The 19,330-nt window shown below is 38.8% G+C and overlaps 1 protein-coding gene and 1 long non-coding RNA gene across 7 annotated transcripts in view; one reads left to right on the plus strand and one right to left on the minus strand.

The window, feature by feature from the left end:
* MIS18BP1 (MIS18 binding protein 1) overlaps positions 1-19,330 on the plus strand; it is a 60,890-nt gene that overhangs the window by 14,602 nt on the left and 26,958 nt on the right. For 3 of the 6 annotated variants that reach the window (XM_002717974.5, XM_008269548.4, XM_070053710.1), the window contains 6 exons: positions 2,959-3,039; positions 3,662-4,146; positions 9,694-9,767; positions 12,819-12,949; positions 15,866-15,953; positions 17,181-17,338. In XM_002717974.5, coding sequence (XP_002718020.1) covers positions 2,959-3,039; positions 3,662-4,146; positions 9,694-9,767; positions 12,819-12,949; positions 15,866-15,953; positions 17,181-17,338 — 1,017 coding nt within the window. The remainder of the gene's footprint in view (positions 1-2,958; positions 3,040-3,661; positions 4,147-9,693; positions 9,768-12,818; positions 12,950-15,865; positions 15,954-17,180; positions 17,339-19,330) is intronic. The other 3 variants (XM_070053709.1, XM_008269549.4, XM_070053711.1) reach the window with 1 other exon arrangement.
* Positions 8,804-19,330, minus strand: part of LOC138844622 (uncharacterized) — a 37,158-nt gene continuing 26,631 nt past the window's right edge. The window contains exon 3 of the long non-coding RNA XR_011380733.1: positions 8,804-13,689. This is a non-coding gene — a long non-coding RNA (uncharacterized lncRNA). The remainder of the gene's footprint in view (positions 13,690-19,330) is intronic.

The following is a 19,330-nucleotide window of genomic DNA, read 5'->3' on the forward strand; positions in this document are numbered from 1 at the left end:
AATGCACACAGCATTTTTTTTTCTCTTGAACCGGCGCCATATGGGATGCCAGTGCTTCAGGCCAGGTCGTTAACCTGCTGTGCCACAGTGCCTGCCCTGCACACAGCATTCTAATATGGGATACTGGTGTTGCAAGCAGCAGCTTAACCTACTATGTTGGCCTCAAGGTTCACATTAATGGTCTGTAAATAGAGCTTTTATGAAGAGGATGAGTCTGCTGTAAATCTGATAGGTAATAAGTGACAAGCTGAGAATTCAAAACAGATAGACATATTTGAAAGCCCATCGTGAGTGTGTTGTTACATTTCTATAACAGTTACATATTCTGACACAGAAAGCAGAGTTTTCTAAGGGAGTTTGGGATAGCACTGAGGGAATATACAAAGGAATTTGCTTGGGATAAAAGGGAAAAGCAAATGAATAATGCATTCTAAAGAATGGTTTATGTATAAGGTGGTATTTGAGAGAGGAATGAATACCTGACTGCTTTGAAAATCTAATGAGTCTTTCCAGAAAAGGCAAGCAAATTTTAGAGACCTTTGGAGAGTCTTGCATGGACTTTGGACTTCCAAATGACTGTTTTGTACAATTACCTACTGATCTTTCCTACATTGTTCTGTCATTTCCAGTAGAAAAAGTTTAAAAAAAAAAATAGAAACTTGGAGCCAGCACTGTGGCATGGCAGGTAAACCACTGCCTTTCAGTAGTAGCATCCCGTACAGGTGTGGGTTTGTGTCCTTGTGGGGAGCAACTCGGACTAGACTGTTACTGGAATTAAGACTTATTCTATGCATCTGCTCTCCCACAATATGGCGCTGGGAGAGGAGGATACAGCTTCTACACAGCTGCCTCCAGTTCAACCAATAAACTGTAGGACCTGCTCCTGATTGGAGGAGAGCAGCGTACTCGGCGTGTGGGTAGCAGAGTTGGGATTGGTAGAAGAGGACTATAAAGGAGGAGAGAGACAACATGCACCAGGAACATCTAAAGGGAACACCTGAGCAGCCCCCGAGAGAGCCGGCCGGCAGTGTGCCGCTCCCCCGCGGAAGTGGGGAAAGTGGCAGGGGGAACCGCCCTTCCACGGAGGTGGAAGGGTCGGTAGCCAACCTGGGAAGAACCAGCAGCAAACCTGGGGAGGGCCGAGCAGACAAAAGAACAGCGCAGGGCCCTGTGTCATTCCTCCACGAAGAGGGGGAGCGACATGTCCTGGTTCCTCCACTTCCAATCCAACTTCCTGCTAATGTGCCTGGAAAAGCAGCAGAAGATGGCCCAAGTCCTTGGGCTCCTGCACCCACATGGGAGACCCAGAAGAAGCTCCTGGCTCCTGACTTCGGACTGGCCCAGCCCTGGCCATTGCAGCCATTTGGGAAGTGAACCAATGGATGGAAGATCTTTTCTTTCTCTCTTGGTCTCTCTATAAGTCTACCTTTCAAGTAAATAAAATCTTTAAAAAATAGAAACTTACCACTTCCTTCTATGATACATCATTATGATAAAAAAATTTTTTTAAAGATTTATTTATTTATCCTAGAAGTAGAATTACAGAGAGAGGGAGAGACAGAGATCTTCCATCCACTGGTTCACTCCTCAAATGGCTGCAATGGCCAGAGCTGGGCCAATCCAAAACCAGGAACCAGGAACTTCTTCTGGGTCTCCCACATGGGTGCAGGGGCCCAAGCACCGGCAGGGAACTGGATCAGAAGTGGAACAGCCAGGACTTGATTTGGCACCCATATGGGATGCCAGTGCTGCAGGCAGAGGCCTAATCCACTACACTAGAGTTCTAGCCCCTAAAATCTTTCTATCATGATTTCTAAGGCCAAAGTGGCAAACTTACTGCCAGGTTTTTTTGTTTGTTTGTTTTGAGTATAAGATTTGAAATTAAGCATATAAAATAATTCCATTTTTCCTTCTTTACACAGATTTTAAGTCTGTCATCTAATTTGTATGTCAAAGAAAGTGAGTTCTGTGTTCAAGAAATGCTGAACTTTAAAAATCTTGAATATAAAGCAGAATAAAATATAAGCAATTCTATTCTTATTTTTAAACTGATAAATCTACTTTGGTCCTTTTAAGAGCTTACCAAAGAGATAGTTAAGGCATATCAATTATGATTGAGTCTCAACATCTAATGAGTAAGCTACAACACTTCAAATAGTTTTTTTTTTTTTTTAATATCTTAGAAATTTACAGAGCAGGGGTTTCAAGGCTGGGTACTATTTTTATGTAACCTTAATATAATACATGTCCAATTTTGTCAGCACTAGAATTTCATTCCAAACCTTCAAGCTTCTAAGGCTTTTTTCTAGAGCTGGCAAATTTAACTTGGAGAAGTTTTTTCAGAAATCATCCTCAGTACAATTTTAAAAATTCTTCAGTATAGCACAAATTCTATTCCTACTAAAATAGAGAATGAGATAAAAGGATGAGAAAGTAATAAAGGTAAAAATTTTTATTACTCTCATGTTGCAAAAGCACATTATAGTGGTCTGATCATTACTATATCTAAGTATCTTTATTTCATGATATTCAAATGATAGTTTTGGGAACAGCATCATGGCATAGTGGGTTAAGCTGCCACCTGCAACACTGGTACCCCACGTGGGCACCACCAGTTCAAGTCCCAGCTGCTGTACTTCTGACCCAGCTCCCTGCTAGTCTGCCTGGGAAAGCGGCAGATGGCCTTCCAGGCCTTCAGGAGACCTGGAAGAAGCTTCTGGTTCCTAGTTTCTACCTGGCCTAGCTGTAGCTGTTGAGGCCATTTGGGGAGTGAACCAGTGGATGGAAGATTGATCTCTCTCTCTCTCTCTTTTTCTTTCTGCCTCTGTAACTCTGCCTTTCAAATAAATAATAAATCTTCAAAAGAAAAAGACTATATCTGCTAAAAAAGAATAAATAAAATGACAGGTTTTTCTTCTCTGTGCCTAATTCAATTTTTGAAAAAATCTCAACCTCTAGAGTCATCAGAATTCCCTCTGGTAAAGCAAAAGATTCAACACCAGGAGGTAAAGAAAGCAGTGCAGCACAATTTAACTTACGGTAAACTTTTGATTTTGTTTTGCTTTTAAGTTTGTTACTTGAATGTGTTGTTAGATGTTCTAGGTAATTATATTCCCTGGGTAGATATTAAGCATTGACTGTGGACAAAAGCTTCGACTGTAAAGTTTAGAGGCACTCAGAGAAAGACTGGGCAGGAGGGTGAAGTGTTATCTGAAGATTTTTTTTTATATTGAACAGGTTTTTTTTTTAAGATTTTTATTTATTTATTTGAGAAGTAGAGTTACAGGCAGTGAGAGGGAGAGACAGAAAGGTCTTCCTTCCATTGGTTCACTCCCCAGATGGCCACAATGGCTGGAGCTGCGCCAGTCTGAAGCCAGGAGTTAGGTGCTTCTTTCTGGTCTCCCATGCGGGTGCAGGGGCCCAAGCACTTGGGCCATCCCCTACTGCTTTCCCTGGCTATAGCAGAGAGCTGGAGTGGAAGAGGGGCAGCTGGGACTAGAACCAGTGCCCCATATGGGATGCCAGCACCTCAGGTGGAAGATTAACTTACTGCGCCACGGCACTGCCCCAATATATTGAACAGTTTTAATTGACTCCTTTTTTGTTCTTTTATTGCATATGGTCGTTCTATAAATTTTGTTTTGTTTTGCATGTTTTGCAGAATTTCCAGTTCTGAACCAAGAACAAGAAAATATTTCAACTACAAAAGTCTCAAACCAGGCATTATTCAGAGCTCAGTTGACTGAACAAATTCTTCACCCCAGGGAGAATACGATTGCAACCACTCAATCCAAAAAGGACACTTTTGTTATAGAGAACAGTGAGTCAGCCTGTGAAAAATTCCAAAATACTAATACTGAGACTCTTAGTACAAATTGTGTTCCTACTAAGAATGGCAGTCAATTAATGGTTACTGATAGTGAGATGACAACAGAAGGAACTTCACAAGAAGAAATTAAGGACAAAAATGAAAAAACAGTGCCCAGAGAGATTGATCTTATAGATTCCATGAAAGATACATGTAAAATTATATTGGCAAGTCCAAGACTTCATGTAACAATACCTCGAAGGTCAAAAAGAAATGTTTCCAAGCTTTCTCCTCCAAATGTGTTTGAAGCAGTTACGGATGAAGTTAAAAAAACTCAGGTGGGAAAACTTTTAATGTAGATATTTTTCTCCATGTTATTGAAGAGCTTAAGCTCTTATATTCTGACATTGTTGATGGTAACTTCATGTTTTGTTCTTTACTGTACCAGCATTGTGGCCCAGTGAAAATAACTGGGCTAGAAGTAAGAAGATCCAGGTGTTAAAATTTTTTTTGTTGTATTAGGAACTGTGGAGTTTCTAACAATTATGTCTTGTGTGGCATGAACATTGAATTCATTCCTGATTTTTATTGTTTTTCTTTTTGCCCTGATCCTTGGGGCACTTACTATTTTTTTTTAAGATTTATTTATTTATTTGAAAGGCACAATATCAGAGGGAGAGATAGATATCTTCCATCTGCTGGTTTACTCTCCATATGACCTGCAGCAGCCAGGGCTTGACTGGGGCCCAAGCCAGGAGCTGGGAACTCCGTTCTGCCCCCCACTCACCATTTGAGTAACAGGGGCCTATGCACTTGGGCCATCATCTGTTGTCTTCCTAGGTACCTTAATAGGAAGCAGCATCAGAAGCAGAGTAGCTGAGACTTGAACTGGCGTTCCACTATAGGGTTTTATCATCACAAGCAGCAGCTTAACCTATTGCACCGCAACACTGGTCCTTGGGGTACTTGGTATTAATAGAACAATTGAAATAGAAACAAATTATATCATCTGAAGATTTGAAAATTTTCCAAGTGTAAAGTAATACAGGATGCTCAGTAAGATTTTAGAGCTTAGTTACATTAGGATAAATTCTCTGAAGAAGTAGAATGGAAATATAAATAAGCTAATAAGTTCAAAGAGAAAGGTAAAATTTCCAATTATTACAAGTTTGTCCATTGATTTTTAAATGAATAATGATGGATAGCATTGAGATTTCATCTAAATTTGAAATAGTGATATAACAACTATAGTTTTGTGTCAATATATTTGCTAGAAATTATAATGTTTGCAAATACATAAACTTGTGATGAAAAATTTTAGACATTGACTTAAAAATGGTTGAACAAGGCCGGAGCCGCGGCTCACTAGGCTAATCCTCCGCCTTGCGGCGCCGGCACACCAGGTTCTAGTCCCGGTCGGGGCGCCGGATTCTGTCCCCGTTGCCCCTCTTCCAGGCCAGCTCTCTGCTGTGGCCAGGGAGTGCAGTGGAGGATGGCCCAAGTGCTTGGGCCCTGCACCCCATGGGAGACCAGGATAAGTACCTGGCTCCTGCCATCGGATCAGCGCAGTGCGCCGGCCGCAGCACGCCAGCCGCGGCACACCGGCCGCGGCGGCCATTGGAGGGTGAACCAACTGCAAAGGAAGACCTTTCTCTCTGTCTCTCTCTCATTGTCCACTCTGCCTGTCCAAAAAAAAAAAAAAAAAAAAAGGTTGAACAAGAAAGTTTGAGGACAGCTACTCTAAGGGACACCACAGTAGTTGCTATAAGAATTCTAAGCTTCTCAAGCAGGACTGTTATCCCTATGTACTCATAGTTCTATAAAGCCCCTAATTCTGACTCATTCTCTTACTCATCTGCAATTCTCCAGATATTGCATTGGTACTTTCTTGAGCTATGTAAATGTTATGACTGCTATTACCTGTCTTCTCTCAACATTTCTTAACTTTGCTCTAACTAAAATATGACTTCCACAAACAGCTGATTAAAGAGGTGGCTCTTTTTCTTCCATACCCAACATTCTGTTTGACCTGGAGATGATATAAGGTATGTTTGTCTTGCTCCTCATTGCTCCATGGGCCATTCTTTTTTCTTTCCTGCTGGAGCTGTTTTGAAGTACATACTGTAATATTTAATCCCTCTTTATCCCTTCTTGTTAAGTTTACTTATAGTTAACTTAAACTCCTAGTCTTATAGTAAACACAAATTCCTGGTCATGATTTTGCATTCCTTTTGAAGTGCTTGACACCTGTTAATTTTTCTGCTTCTATTGTCTCCTGCCATCTCTGGTGATAACAGCATCCATACAGATGATCCATCAGGCGTCTTTGATTTCTTCCTCTTTACTGACTTTTCTCCTACCTTTACCTTCCATACCGGTCATGCCCATACCTTGTTTTTACCAGTACATGTACCGAAGTTTTAAGCATCCTATTCTTCACTACTGACTCCTGTCTTCTTCCATCTCTCAATATCAGTACTCTGACCTCCATTAAGGTAGACTTCCATCCATCAACTCTGACATGATCTCATTTCTCTCTTTACCATATGTCTATTCTGTGATTTGTTATAACTACTATAGGTTTTAACTCTCAATTCTCTCTTTCTGTTCTCAACCAAAAAAGTCCTAACCATGATTTAATTTAAACTCTTCTTTTGCTGTGTGCCTGTGCTAGAGAGCTGAACGTGGCTGGAGCAAAATACTGTTGTGCTGGGACTGACGTTGTTGTATAGCAGATTAAACCTCTGCCTGCCATATCAGTATCCCATATGGCCCGGTTCAAGACCCACCTGCTCTACTTTCTATCCAGCTCCCTGCTAATGCTCCTGGGAAAGCAGTGAAAGATGGCCCAAGTGCTTGGGGCCCTGCTACCCACTTGGGAGACATGGAAGAAGCTCTGGTCTCCTTACATTAGCTTGACCCAGCCCTGGCCATTGTGACCATTTAGGGAGTGAACCAGCAGATGGAAGATCCATCTCTTTCTCTCTCTGTTTCTCCATCCTTCTCTGTCTGTAACTGCCTTCCAAAAAAAAAAAAACAGTCGTGCTGACTGGTCTCATTTTAAACTTGACTGCACATCTTACTTAAGTGGCCTCTCAATATTGCTCGTTAGTCTTATTATATATCATTTGACCATTCTGACTTTTTCAGAAGAGTACTTAATATTTTTTCTCTCCTGAGACCTCTAAGCTTCTTCTCTTCTCATTCTCAATTCATTGAAAACCTCAAGGGGCTGGCATTGTGTTATAGCAGGTAAAGCTGTTGCTTGTGATGCTGGCATCCCATAATGACGCCTGTTCGGATCCCAGCTGTTCCATTTCTGGTCCAGCTCCCTGCTAATGTACCTGGGAAGGCAGCCGAGGATGGCCCAAGTCATTGGGCCCCCATACCCTGAAGATACTCCTGGCTCCTAGCTTCAGTCTGGTCCAGCCTTCAATGTTGTTGCCATTTGGGTAGTGAACCATCAGTTGGAAGATATCTCTCTCTGTCTCCCTCTCTTTGTCTGTCTGTCTCTCGCTTTCTCCCCCTCTCTTTAACTCTGCCTTTCAAATAAATAAAAATAAATCTTTTTTAAAAAAGATCTCAATCCCATTACTAATCTACCAATATTCCTACTACTATGTCCACATATTCTGTTTTTCTTCCTATTAAAATAGATGAACAGATTACAATCACATTCCTCCACCACCACCCCTTTTTTGGAAAGAGGCACTTAAAACCTTTTTCTTTTTCTTTTTCTTTTTTTTTTTTTAAGATTTTAGTTTCATTTGAAAGAGTGGCATTTCACTCCCCAAATAGCCACAGTGGCCGGGGCTGGGCCATCATGAAGCCACGAACCTAAAACTTCACATGGGTCTCCCACATGGGTAAAAGGCCCAAGTACTTGGGCCATCTTCTGCTGCCTTCCCAGGCACATTAGCAGGGAGTTTGGACCAGAAGCAGAGCAGCTGGGACTTGAACTAGCACCCCAAATGGGATGCTGTCTTGCAGGCAGAAGTTCAACCCTCTGTGCCATGGTGCCAACCCTTTTCCCCTTTTCAGGACCATTCATTTCCTCTTATCACCTAGAGGACATTGTTCTTGGAATTCTCTCTTCCATTTTTTCCTTTCTTCTGGGTCATTCCCATTAGCATGTAAACATGGTGGACCATAGCATTTGTTTGTTGAATGAATAATTAATATTTTGATACTTTGAATATGCAGTATAATATACAGTACCCTATAGCTTATACTCTCAGATTTATAACTCATCCACTAAGTAGCTGTGTGGGAAATGGGCAAGTTATATTTTAACTTTTCAGTTTACTTATCTGTTAAATGAAGGTAACAGAAGCCAACATTGTGGTGTAGTGGGTAAAGCCACCACCTGCAACACTGGCATCCCATATGTGCACTGGTTCTAGTTCTTGCTGCTCCACTTCCCGTCCAGCTCCTTGCTAAAAAATGTGTCTGAGAAAGCAGCAGAAGACGGTCCAAGTCTTTGAGATCCCTACACCCACACAGGAGAACTGGAAGAAGCTCCTGGCTCCTGGCTTTGGATTGGCCTACCTCCAGCCGTTGCAGCCATTTGGGGAGTGAAACAGTGGATGGAAGATCTCTCTGTCTCCCCCTCTCTCTTTCTCTCTAACTCTGCCTTTCAAATAAATAAATAAATAAATCCTGGTGTTAGGAAGATAATATGAGTCAGTGCATCTAAGGTACTTGCAGCACTGCCTAGTGTTAGTTTTTATTTTAATATCTCCATTTTACTGGTGCTTTGATGTATCTCAGTTCCAAATGTAGGAAGTATGACCAAAAAAAGGAGTGTTATTTACTGCCTTTTCCCAAAATCTTACCTATAATTTTTAAATCAACATTATTGAGAAGTGCAGTAACAAAGACCACTTCCTCATTTTAGTATCTTTCCTGGCTCAGTATAAAACTACAGCTGTACAATTTGTGTTTATATATACTTGGATAAAGTAAATGGCTGCTCAAATTGGTTATTCCATTAATTTGGCTTTATTTCTCATCCAAAGTAAGTCAATCTTCATATAAAATATAAACTTTCTATACAAATGTCATTAAAAAGTTTTCTTTTTTAAAGATATTTTGCTTGTTTTGAAATAGGGAGGTTTTAGAGGTAATCAGATGTTTGCTGTGGAGTAGAATGCCATGAAATACAGATTTAACAGTCACTTATATACTTTATAGAATGTTGAAATGCAGCTCTAAATCAGCTTTACGAAAAATTAATTTGGGGGGCAAGTATAATAGTGTATGATATAATTGACTCTTTTTTCTAAGTTCCTGGGTGTTTTGCAGGGCTTGGTGTTTACTTTAAAAAAATATATAATTAATTTTGAGAGGCAGAGACAAAGGGCTTCTATTTTTTGACTCACTTCCTAAATGTCTGCAATGATCAGGGCTAGACTGGGGCCAAAGCCAGGAACCAGGAATTCACTCTAGGATCCCCACCAGCTATGATAAGTTACCTCACAGGGTCTTCATCACCTAGAAGCTGGATTTAGGAGCTAGAGCTGGGAACTGAACTAGGCACTCCAATATGAGACATAGGTGTCTTAACTGCTAGGCCAAATATTTACCTTAGGACTTGTGTCATAATATATACCTTGGAATTGTAAATGATTTTTTTCCAGTGTTGAGATATTTGATATGAAAATACCTGAAGTATAGTTAGCTTGTCAGTTCAGTCTCTTTATCTTGTTAGTTTGATTATACATGATTGTTATCTATTGCTACTCAAAACAGAATGTGATTGTTACATAATGGGCACTAAGGAGTCACTTGAATTACTTAGATGAGTTTTTTAATTCAGTGCAAATTATTTTTATAATGCTAATACTATAAGTAATACTGAAATACTTTGTTTTATGCTTAATTAGGTAATCCAGCTGCAAGAATGGATGATTAAAGTCATCAATAATAATACTGCTATATGTGTAGAAGGAAAATTGATGTAAGTATAGCATTTCATATATTGTTTAATAAAAACTTAACATCATTTCGTGCGAGAGTGTAAAAGCATCTTCCTATAAAACAAAGACTTTAATAAGGTTATAAACTTAGACAAAAAAGTAAAATGAATATATGTAGATCATTGCCATGTTGACTGTACCAGCTTTCTTGTATTTGCCTGTTATTGTTTAGATATTGAAAGCTCAAATTTGTATACTGCATCTTTTTTTCCTGAAGTGCTAATAAGTAGACTGGTATTATCTGCCTAATTGCATGTAATCAGTTAATATTTGCTACATGTATTTCAGTTCATATTCTCACATCTAAATCAAGACAACCAGATTTTTAAATTACTGATCCAGAAAAGGAATCAAAATTATTATTTTTTTAAAGTTATTTATTTATCTGAGAGACAGAATTACAGACAGCGTTAAAGACAGAGTTTGTTCTTCCATCTGTTGGTTCACTCCCCAAATGACTGCAACAGCTGGAGCTGTGCCAATCCAAAGCCAGGAGACAGTAGCTTGTTCCTGGTCTCCCACATGGGTGCTGGGTCCCAAGCACCTGAGCCATCTGCTGCTTTCCCAGGCCATTAGCAGGGAGCTGGATTGGAAGTAGAGCAGCCAGGACTTGAACCGGCATCCATATGGGATGCAGACACCCAGGCAAAAACTTAACCTACTATGCCACAGCTCTGGCCCCAAAAATCAAAATTATTTAAATCTTTGCCTTACAACTATGTATTAAGTAATCATTGGCACTTTCTGGTTTTCCCTAAGTGAGAGCATCATCAGCTAAGTGGCCTAGTGTTGTTATTCTATTAGCAACATTTCCTATTCTTCGGCCAATTTCTCAGTGTTAAAAAAGTTATAATAACATAAGATAAAACCATTTAAATTACTTACATGGAAGTTTATAAGTTGAGTATATAAAAATCTTTTCTGTCCACTCTTTATGCTTGCCTTGTACCCATTTCTTTTTTTTGAAAAATATTTATTTATTTGAAAGAGAGCTAGGAAGAGAAAGAGAGATATTCCATCTGTTGGTTCACTGCAACAGCAAGCAGTGGGCCAGGCTGAAGCTGGGAGCCAGGTCCCCCACATGGGTGGCAGAGGTCCAAACACTTGGACCATCTTCCGTTTCTTTTCCCAGCTACTATCAGAGAGCTGAATCAGAAGTGGGATCAGACCAGGACACAATCCAACCAGTGTCGCAGGTGGTGGCTTAACCCAGTATGCCACAGTGCCAGCTCCCATGCCCGTTTCCTTAATATCCAATTTGCATTGTAGATTCCCTTTGTATGCACTCCATTATTGCCACTTATTACCTATATCACTTGGGCAAATTACTTACCCTATTTCAGCCTCAGTTTCTTCATCTGTACCATGATGATAACAGTATTATTAGGGCCAGCGCTGTGGCATAGCAGGTAAAGCTGCTTCCTGCAGTGCTGGCATCCCATATGGCACTGGTTCAAGTCCTAGCTGCTCCACTTCCAGTTTTGCTCTCTGCTATGGCCTGGGAAAGCAGTAGAAGATGGCCCAAGTTTTTAGGCCCCCTGCACCTGCATGGGAGACCTGGAAGAATCTTAGGGCTCCTGCCTCAGATCGGCACAGCTCCAAACATTGCAGCCATCTGAGGAGTGAACCAGCAGATGGAAGACCTCTCTCTCTCTGCCTCTCTGTAACTTGGCCTTTCAAAAAAATAAACTTTTAAAAAAAAAGTTACATACATATGGATTGTATTGAAGATTAAATGAATTCATATTTGTAACATTAGAGAACAGTGCTTTTAGAGTATTATTTAAATGTCTGCTAAAGCAGAAAAGAGTGGAAGAGAAGTAATATTGTAAGGTATAATGTATGAGTTTAATCTCATTTGGTCAAATTAAAGGAACTTAGCTTCCTTATTTATTATAATCACTGTTTATTAATTTGTTATTTGATCCAGCAGTTGTCTAGTAGATCTTCATATTCTTTCTATTTTATATTCTTAGATTTAATTTAGAAATTTGAAGAGTACATAATAGTTCAGTGATTTGATACTGTGTTTTATTACATCTGGGACATCTATAGAAGCTGGTGCTGTGGCGGAACAGGTAAAGCCACGGCCTACAGTGCCAGCATCCCATATGGGTGCCAGTTTGAGTTCTGGCTGCTCCACTTTCAATCCAGCTCTCTGCTATGGCCTGGGAAAGCAGTAGAAGATGGCCCAAGTTCTTGGTCCCCTGCAGCCACATGGGAGACCCAGAAGAAGCTTCTGGCTTCAGATAAGCCCAACCCCAGCCATTGCAGCCATTTGGGGAATGAACAAGCTAAAGGAAGACACTCTCTCTCTCTTTCTCTCTTTCTGCCTCTGCCTCTCTCTCTCTAACTCGGCCTTTCAAATAAATAAACCTTAAAAAAAAAAAAATAACAAGTAGGGACTGATGTTGTAGCACGGCAGGTTAAGTCTTCGCCTGCAATGCCAGCATCCTGTATTGGTACTGGTTTAAGATCTGGCTGCTCCACTTCCAATCCAGCTTCTTGCTATTATGCCTGGGAAAGTAGCAGAAGATGGCCCAAATGCTTGGACCTCTGTGCCCATGTGGAGGACCTGGAAGAAGCTCTGAGCTCCTAGCTTTGTCCTGGGCCAGCCCCAGCTGATGCAGCCATTTGGAGAATGAACCAGCAGTTGGAAGTTTCTCTCTTTCTCTCTCTCTCTCTCTCTCTTTTTTAAAAGGTTTTATTTATTTATTTGAGAGGTAAAGTTACAGAGAGTGGGAGACAAAGGAAGAAGCACCTGGCTCCTGGCTTCGGATCAGCGCAGCTCCGACCATTGTGGCCATTTGAGGAATGAACCAACAGAAGGGAGACCTTTCTCTCTGTCTCTCTCACTCACTGTCTGTAACTCTACCTGTCAAATAAATAAATAAAAAATCTTTAAAAATATTCATATTAGTGTTGCTGTGGCTACCGTGCAAAATTGCTTTGTTATATATTTGTATACATATATGTACAAATTGTGACTACTGGTAAAGTGTGGTTTTAACTAGGCTATCTTTTTCTCCTAGAGATATCACCAATGTGTATTGGCACAGTAATGTAATTATAGAGCGGATTAAGCACAATGAACTCAAGACTATATCAGGCAACATTTATATATTAAAAGGAATAATAGACCGGATTTCCATGAAAGAAGCAGGTAAATGACCATCATTAGTTGATAAATTATTTTAGTCTGTGTAACGTGTTCTAATGAAAATAGACATTTTTAAATTTTTAGCTAAGTATTTTAAAAAACTAAAACAATTGAAAACAGGTAAAAACTATGGGTTGATCAGTTTTCTCTGATGTTATCATTGTTACTGACATTATAAATAAATTTTGTGATTTAGAAAACTCAAGTGAAATACTACTTATTTGTAAAGAAAGTTTTTATGTGAATATATTTTAATTCCCTTGTTCTTCTCTTTGTTGATCCTACCTGGCACAACCCCAGTCCTTGTGTGATCTAATTTGCTCTCTTTTCCTTGCATCCTGCTGATTTTAGCTGGAGAAAAACACACCCAAATAATTTACCTTTAATTTATCATTACCAACTTAGCGTTACCCCTTGGTGTTACCATGGTGCTACTTGGTATCCTACCATATTTCCCTATTCAGTTTAACTCTCTTATCTTCCCTGATGACTAGTTAAAATTTTTTGGAAATTTTTAATGCCTCTATCATACTCTTGGATAGGAGGGTGTGGTAAAAGGAGAATACCTGAGCAATAAGAATAATCAGAAGAGAATTTCTCCACCACTTTTACTCACCTGTTTATATCTGTATCAGCTTTTATTGTGAACAAATGATCCATGATCTTGTCTATGTCAGTCTCTCCATTTGTGTATTAGATCCAGTTTTCTCATTTTCACTCAAAGACATCAATCTAGTAATTCTCTGTTCTCATTTCAAAAAATAAAACAAAAATCCTCTTAAAAATCATATTGCTTTCAGCCATTATTGCTATAAATTATAGCAACATGAGATTTGTCTATATTTACTATATCGAAATTTCTCAAATTCATTCCCATTTTCTTTTTTTTCCAATTTGTTTTAGAAAGCTTTTATTTAATAAATATAAATTTCATAGGTAAGGCTTTTGGAATATAGCGATTCTTCCCTCTATACCTGCTATCCCACCCCCAAACCATCCCATCTCCTCCCTCTCCCATCCTATTCTTCATTAAGATTCATTTTTAATTATTTTTATATACAGAAAACCAACTCTATCCTAAGATTTCAACTGTTTGCACACAGACACACAAAGTATAACGTACTGTTTGAAGTTTTACTGTTAATTCTCATAGTACAACTCATTAAGGACAGAGGTCCTACATGTGGAGCAAGTGCACAGTGTCTCCTGTTAACAGTCGATACTCTTATTTATAACATCAGTGATCACCCGAGGCTTTTGTCATTTTTTTCTTGAACTCACTTTTGCAATACCTTAAACCTTAATTCTTTACTGAAACAGCTTGTATCAAAGTCATTCTCCATATTACTAAAACTAGTACACATTTATTATAATTAATTAATTCACTTGCCTCTTTGAAATACTTTTTTTGGTTTCTAATATACCCTATTTTACTTCTCTGTCCTTCATTAGTTTCTTTGTTTAGGTTTCTTTATCTCTAAATAATGGAATAATTTAGGATTTTTCTATATTCAGTGCTGTACTGATTCCTATTAGACTTTAAATATCATCTACATGATTACATATTCAAAACATATATCACAAATCGAGACTTGTCATAACCACCCAACTCATTTTCCATCTGCTAATTGGACATCTCTTTTGGAAAACTATAGGCATCTCAAAATCTAAATCAGATCTCACTTAAATCTGCTTAGAGTCTTCCTTACCTTTCAGTACTGTGCCAAAATCCTTGGAGGAATTTTTAAATCCTCAGTTTCTCCGCTGTTAAATGTAAGAGTGGGAATAAGAGAGGGAAGAGATGTGCAATTCGGGACATGCTCAAGCTGACTTACCTCAAACGGTAGAGTTAGAAACATACCAGGGGATTCCAATTCAGTCCCATCAAGGTGGCATGTACCAGTGCCATCTCACTAGTCCCAGTGATCAATTTCTGTTCACAATTGTTTGTTTTTTAAAGCTTTATATATTGGGGCCAGCACTGTGGCAAAGTAGGTTAGGCTTCTACCTGCAGCGCCGGCATCCCATGTGGGCATAAATTCGAGTCCCAGATCTCTGCTAACGGCCTGGGAAAGCAGTGAAAGATGGCCCAAGTGCTTAGGCCTCTGCTCCTCTGTGGGAGACCCAGAAGAAGCTCCTGGCTTTTTGGACTGGCTCAGTTCTAGCTGTTGTGGCCATTTGGGGAGTGAACCAATGGATGGAAGACTTCTGTGTCTCTCCCTCTCTGTAACTCTGTCTCTCAAATAAATAAAAAGTTACAGAAAGAGGGAGAGACAGAGAGATCTGCTAACCACTAGTTCACTCTCCAAATGACAACAGCTGGGACTGAGCCAGGCTGAAGCCAGGAGCTTCATCTGGGTCTTCCACTTGGATGGCAGAGGCCCAAACACTTGGGCCACCTCCTGTTGCTTTTCCCAGACCAGTAGCAGGGAGCTGGATTGTAAGTAGAGCAACTGAGACCTAAACTGGAGCCCATACAGGATGCTATCATTGCAGGTGGCAATTTTAACCACTATTTCACAATACCATCCCCTGTTTCTAGTATCTTAACCCTATATCCTTCAAGGCCCACTCTTTCATGATCTTCAGGAATTTGTTCATATTATACTGTTCCAATGAGGACTTTCCTGACTCCTTAAGTTGCTATCTGCCTCTCTTCTGCCCCACTAACATACTGATGTCCATAATCCACCTTTCCTGTAGTACCATCTGATAAATAAGATATTTATTGATTTGCTTTTTCTTTTATACTGTAAGGGAATTTGTCTGCTTTATTAACTGTTGAATTGTCATTATCAATAACAGTGCCTGGCAGTTAGTAAGCAAAAAGTACATGTTTCTTGAATGATTTAATAAATTACATCTCTTAAAATTCTGAGCTTTTTGATAATTTTTGTTTGCTTATTTATCTTGAAACAGGGTATCCAAATTATCTCATAAGAAAATTTATGTTTGGATTTCCACAAAATTGGAAAGAGCATATTGACAATTTTCTGAAACAGTTAAGGTGAAGTATTAAATTTTTAAAATTAACTATTGAAGTATGATTTACATTTCAATAAAATGCATCTATTTTAGTTATAAAATGTAATGAGCTTTTACAATTATGTACTTATTTAAAGTGCTTTTATTTTCTGATACTTATTTTTGGAAGTAGCAGTTTTGATGGTGTCATTTATCTTTAAATAATTTCAGAAGCAATAACACTTGACTAGAATTTCTGTCATCTTAAGTAAGAATAGAAGGCAAATGAAACTTGAGATGTTTCAAGAAGTCATGCTCAATTACCCACCATTTAAGAGACGTGTAGTGTTAATTTGCTAAAGTTCTTTATCCTTTTTCATGGTCATTCGTTGTCAGTAGTTATTGAGTATAGGCTACGTAGCAGATATTATAAGCAATTTTGGGAAAAACAAAGAATTTGATTAATTCTTGCCCTGAAGGAGTTGATAAGAGACTTTTAAAGTTAATCACTGCAATGATATAATCTATAATGATGGTTTTCAATGTTTTTTGTAAAGGGTCGGATAATAAGTATTTTTTTGGGTGTGTTGTCTCTGCTGTCTTTGCTTTTATAGTATAAAAGCAGCCATGGATGGTATGTAATTGAATGAGCATGGCTATGATTGAATACATTTTATTTACAAAACAGGCAAATGGCAGAATTTGTCCTGTAGTTTTCTAATAATATCAGTTTAAGTAGTAATTATAATAGCATAGAGTAGAAAGCACTTAGGAGTTTATATTTGAGTCCTTTGACTTAATATTTTATACTTGAGTTCATGGAAGAGGGGTTGGAAACCATGAGGGCTTAAAAATGTAAGATTAGGGGCAAGTATTCAGCCTGGTAGTTCACCTCTTAGGATGTCTGCATCCTATGTTGCAGTGCCTGGGTTCAAGTTGGATCTGCTTCCCATCCCAACTTCCTGCTCATGCACATCCTGAGAAACAGCAGGTGATGGCTCGAGTAGTTGGGTCCCTGCCACATATGTAGAGACCCATACTGAGTTCCCAGCTGCTTGGCCCAGCCCTGGCTTTTGTGGGCAGAAGGGAGATCACTGTTTTTTGTTTCTCTCTCTCTCTCTTTCTCTCTCTCTCTGTCATTCAAATACAACAAAAATGTAATGTTAAAGCCACTCTTTGCCTAAAATAGTTTTATTTGTTTATTTGTGGATTTAGGTTTTTGGCTTTTAAGAACAAATATTAGAGGGAAAATAATAATAGTTGTTTTTAGGGCTGGTGAAAAGAACAGGGAAAAGGCCAGACAAAAACAGAAAATTGGAAGATTTGTTTCTGACATAAGAAAATCAGTGAAAAATGATAGAGGAGAAAAACAAACATCTGTCCTCCAAAGGGCCAGCAACACTTACAACCTTGATTGTGGTAACTCAGGTATGTTTAGTCTTTTCTTCTTTGTTGGTATAGAGGTAAGTTTTGACATATGTTTTACATTATTTATTATTTATAATTTATTGTGTTCTTTGACTTTATATAATCTTAGAATTCTTGATTTTTCAGTACTAAGGAAAACTAATTGCATTATAGATTAATTGAGATCAAAATTAAGTTTATTTCATTAAATATACTTTTTGGGAACAGATGTTTAGCAGTTAAGGTACCCATGTCCCATAAAGGAGTACTTAGGTTTAAGTCCTAGCTCTGACTGGATAAAGAAATTATGGGATATGTACACTATAGAATTCTACATAGCAGTAAGGAAATGAAATCCAGTCATTTGCAACAAAATAGAGCAATCTGAAAAACTTCATACTTAGTGAAATAAGCCAATCCTAAAGGGACAAATACTATATGTTCTCCCTGATCTGTGAGAACTAATAGTGCACCTAAACGAAAGCTGTAGAAGTGAAATTGACACTTTTGAGAAGCAATGACTTGAATAGCCCTCGTCTTGACTGTTGAAGAACAGGTTTTTATTTTTTTTTAATATTTTTTCTCTTTTTCATACTATATGTTGAACTCTTTACTTAACATAAAGTTAATCATATGTATATAAAGTCAATTGAAAATAGATCTCCGTAAAAAACGAGAGGGAGAATAAGAGGGAGAAGGAAGTTCGTAACTGTAAAGCTGTAGTTCTGCATACATTCCCATGGACTTACTTCTAAGGGTACAGTTTAAAAAGTTGTCACGGGTCTCCAAATCCCATTAAAATTGGTGGTAAAAATGCCATCTTAATTGTTAAAGTGATCATATTAAGTGTTAAAGTGAACATATAGATAGGATTAAGTGTTAAAGAGATCATATAAATAGTATCAAATGCCTGGTAATAATAATAGAATTATAAAGGAAGGAATGTCCAACATGGGAAGCAGTCCACACAGCAGACTCATAGAGTGACAATTGCTTTAAGTAACACTCTGACCTCAGAATCAGTCCTTAAGGCATTTGGATGTAGCTGAAAAGCCCATGAGAGCATTTCAGGCAGGGAAAGCCAAGACACTGGCAAAAAATATCCTATATGAAGGATCTCTGTGAGTGAGACCCCAGTGGAAAGAAGGAGCCATCGAAGAAGGATGTACTTTTCTCTGAAGGGAGGAGAGAACTTCCACTTTGCTTATGGCCTTGTCTAAATGGTGATGGAGTTTGTGGTCACAAAAGGCTTCCATAGCCTTGGCAGCTCATGGCAAGAGCCTTGGGTGATCATTGACATCATAAATTAGAGTGTTAATTGTTAAATTAACAATAGAAATCACTGTACTTACTCCCCATGTAGGACCTCTGCCCTTAATGAGTTACACTATGAGAATTAACTGCAAAACTTGTTCTCAAACAGTACTTTGTACGTTGTGTGTGTATGTGGGTGCAAACTGTTGAAATCTTTACTTAGTATAGAGTTGGTCTTCGGTACATAAAGTTAATTAAAAATGAATCTTAATGAAGAATGGGATGGGAGAGTTAGTAGGAAGTGGGATGGGAGTGGGGGTGGCAGAGGAGTATGGGGAGAAGAACTACTATATTCCTAAAGTTGTACCTATAAAATTTGCATTCATTAAATAAAAGCTTTTAAAAAAAAATCCTAGCTATGGCACCTGACTCCAGCTTCCCATCAGTGCAGACCCAGGAAAGTAGTGGGGATGTCTCAAGTAACTGAATTCTTGGCATCCATGTTGGAGACCTGGGTTGCATTCCCGGCTCCTGACTCTGGCCCTGGCCCAGCCTTAGCTGTTAGGGGCAATTCCTTCTCTCTGTCTCTGTGTGTATCTGCTTCCCAAAAAACAATAATAAGTTTTAAAAAATAATAAGCCTTTTAGAAGCAGACATTCAACCTCGTGGTTAGGATGTCCACGTCCCACATCAGAGTACTTTGTTTTGTAATACTAAAGAACACTGATAAATGTGTCAGTAAAAGATTATTCTTTGAAT

Source organism: Oryctolagus cuniculus, chromosome 12 (assembly GCF_964237555.1).
Source record: "Oryctolagus cuniculus chromosome 12, mOryCun1.1, whole genome shotgun sequence".
Lineage (NCBI taxonomy): Eukaryota > Metazoa > Chordata > Mammalia > Lagomorpha > Leporidae > Oryctolagus > Oryctolagus cuniculus.